Source organism: Gekko japonicus, unplaced genomic scaffold (genome assembly GCF_001447785.1).
Source record: "Gekko japonicus isolate JY-2015 unplaced genomic scaffold, Gekko_japonicus_V1.1 scaffold1226, whole genome shotgun sequence".
In the NCBI taxonomy this organism is placed as follows: Eukaryota; Metazoa; Chordata; class Lepidosauria; order Squamata; family Gekkonidae; genus Gekko; species Gekko japonicus.
The window spans coordinates 377,397-380,676 of record NW_015169812.1 but is presented as its reverse complement, the minus strand read 5'-3'; the positions used below and the strand labels follow the sequence as shown (position 1 = coordinate 380,676).

Below are 3,280 nucleotides of genomic sequence, written 5' to 3'. Positions count from 1 at the left end.
GAGGGCAGAACCACCAATGTGGTCTACAGAGATGTCCTTCAGTAGAGGGGGGGGGAAAGTACGTATGTTTCACTTCATTTTGGTGAGAGAACCAGTTTGGTGTAGTGGTTAAGTGCATGGACTCTAATCTGGGAGAACCGGGTTTGGTTCCCCACTCCTCCACTTGCACCTGGCTGGATGACCTTGGGCAAGCCATGGTTCTGATAAGAGCTGTTCTTGAAAAAAGAGCAGTTTCTGTCAAGAGCTCTCTCAGCCCCACCTACCTCACAGGGTGTCTGTTGTGGGAAGGGAAAGGGAAAGGAGTTTGTAAGCCGCTCTGAGACACCTTTGGGTAGTGAAGGGCGGGGTATAAATCCAATCTCTTCTCTCTTCTTCATTTTTTACACTACAATCTTTTCCATTAGAATTCCTACAACAAATGTTACATTTCAGACTTTACATCATCAGTATTATAACTGGATTTATGGAACTTAGATACCGTAGCGAAGCATGGGCAGCAGGCTAGTACTAATATAAATCAAGCATACACACACAAACAATACAGAGCTAGGAATTTAGACAGAAAGGTATAGAGACGTTTGCATTAGCAGGAAGTATCGTTGGTGGGGTGATACTTTACCTGTCTGGAAAGGCGAGTTGACTCTGCAGCAAAAAGGGATGAAAATATGGGAAGGGGTCATGAGTTGGCCAGCAACACACATGGGAAGTTCCAAACAGCGCTAAGAATGGAACCAGCAAGATAGGGTGGAGTTAGGAGAGGCAAAACAAGAGAGAGAGCAATGGCTGGATGCTCTCTTTTTATGGATCCACAAGGGTTAAGCAGACACTAAATATTATGAAAATACAAAATTTATTCAGGTGTACACATTTTAAAACTTTTTAAACTGGTGAACCCTTGTTTATTGGAAGCATGCCAATCGAGAGTTGGCAGGTGCAACCCCCTTGATTGGGGCATGGCGATTGTGATGGTGGTGGGTATGATAAGAACATAAGAACATAAGAGACGCCAATGTTGGATCAGGCCAAAGGCCCATCCAGTCCAACACTCTGTGTCACACAGTGGCCAGAAATACCAGTGCCTGTGGGTTCTGTGGGTTCACAGATCTGTGGGTTCACAGAGGCGGTGCTCCCAGGAGTATGGAGGGAGAGGGGGCCATGCCATACTCAGCTGCTGCTCTCTCCTAGGCTGTGTTTGTCAAAGAGATACTCTCCAAGACCCCCCTGGGAGGCTCCCAGCCGCCGGAGGTTGGTGATGTAGTCCCCCAGGACCTTGATAGCTTTGACTTGTTCGTCGAGGTAGTGAGTCGCCAGGAAGTCACAGAGATGGGGGTCTCTCTGGTCGCTTGCCAGGCGGTGCACCTCTAGAAGGGCCTGGTTCACGTTCTTTTCCAGCTGAAGGGATGCCTCCATGGCATCAAGAGTTGTGCCCCAGGCATCGCGTTCTGGCTTCTTGATATCTTGCAGGAGGACGTGGCCACCACGCTGGCTCTTGAACCGAAGCAGCTTGTCGGCGTGTTCCCGCTCTTCACGAGACTGCGACCGGAAGAACTCAGCGACGTTTCGCAGGGCGACGTCATCGCGGTCAAAGTAGGAAGCCATGGAGAGATAGACGTAGTTGGCATACAGCTCCATGTTGACCATGCGGTTGACGGCCCCTTCGCAGTCGCGGTGGTAGTTCTGGCGGATCTGGGACTCCATGGCTCTGGCTGGGCTGGGAGGCTGGGATAAAAAGGCGACTGGTCCGGCTGGTGCGGAAAGGGATCTGTCGGCGGGGTCTCTCGAGATCACAGCAAGGGTTCCCGAGGATGCTGGGGAGTCTTGGCAGAGAAAAGGCGGCGGCGGTGGTGGAACCTGGTTCCGTCCAAACACTGTTGAAGCAAGAACCGAGCTCTCTACACATTTTAAAACTTAGATTCATTAAAAATATACCATTCAGACATAAAAAACTTTTCAACATTCATACATAGATGGGTTAGTGCTGTGCAACTGAACCAAACGCATTTCGGCCCCTCAAAGGGCCTTCCTCAGTGGTCACAATTCCAATTACAAATTTGACATACATTCAAAAAAATTTTTTACATAAGATGTTAAATAAATATACAGTGTAAGACCAGATGTTGTTTCCTAAATACTGATTGCAAACAGAAAAAGAGGGAAAAGGGAAGCAAAGAAAAATTCATTATAGTTTCCCTTATATACATTATTGTTAATTGAAAAATACTATATACTAAAAATAAAAATTACCTTCTGTATTTGTTTATTATTATTCTATAAGATGGGCCTTCAGTCTAGCCAATTAAAGTCCACCAATAATTCTAAATATGAAAGGGAATGAAATAATTCCATAAAGTTATATGTTTCAAAAAGAGATTCATTTTTATATAAAAATATTTTTTATAATATTGGCCTACTAACCTGGTAGCACAAACTTGTGTGAGTTGAATGTATGTCACTCCATCCTGTACAAATTCTGGTATAAGCTCCTATACTGGCCACCATATATAGCATTACTGGGGTGATGCAATCACCAATTACTGTACATGTCAATCAGGAGAGATGCAACATAGAAGGAGGGGCAGAAGGAAGGGTAACCATGGAGTAAAAATGAGAGGTGTCCATGTCTGTTCTGGCATGCTGCTTAGGTGCAAGGCTCCCCTTGGCTAAAGTATATCCCTTTAATCCAGTATAAAAGTTCTCTTTTGGGGCTACATCATTGACCATTGCCCTGATACACTCTTTTTACAGTACAGCAAGGCAGCCATATTTAAGAGTCTGTAGTAATGCCATTTGAAGTGGCTGCTTGGCAACAGGTATCTCATACAAACCAAGGATAGGATCCTATTAGCTTTTCTCCATCCTCTCACCTGATTCCATTTCTCAGTGTAGGCCTCATTCTAAGGGGTTTTTGTTCATATGGGTCTTTTGTTCCCCACCATAGCTTTTTCAGTGGTCAGACAGGGTTTCTCCCCTTTCACCAGTAGAAAAGTGGGTAGGATGGGACTCTGAGAGAGCAGTCAAGAGTCTTTTGTTCCTAAATCTAGTAACCACAATGAGATGAGAAACATCAATATGTAATTATAGACATATAATAATACATATAATATATTATATAATATATAATATAGGGAACTCATACTCCTTCACCTCAAATCTTTTGAATGACTACTCCCAAGATGAAATAAATAGGAAGGGAGAAGTGTGTGAGCTTTACATCTGCCCTTCTCTGGAACTAGGGATGGAGGAAGACTGAGGTGCTTTAGCCTTTTCAACCCTCTATGCA

At 44.5% G+C, this 3,280-nt stretch overlaps 1 protein-coding gene across 1 annotated transcript; it reads right to left on the bottom strand.

Moving 5' to 3' along the window:
* Positions 1-1,164: 1,164 nt before the first annotated feature.
* Positions 1,165-1,830, bottom strand: LOC107115440 (ferritin, higher subunit-like). Its single transcript, XM_015417149.1, has one exon. It carries the CDS (start codon positions 1,696-1,698, stop codon positions 1,165-1,167), a length of 534 nt encoding a protein of 177 aa, XP_015272635.1. The 5' UTR covers positions 1,699-1,830.
* Between the last annotated feature and the right edge of the window lie 1,450 nt (positions 1,831-3,280).

Bases quoted from the DNA above. Each gene is read 5' to 3' on its own strand.
- LOC107115440 (XM_015417149.1), bottom strand. From the start codon at position 1,698: ATGGAGTCCCAGATCCGCCAGAACTACCACCGCGACTGCGAAGGGGCC.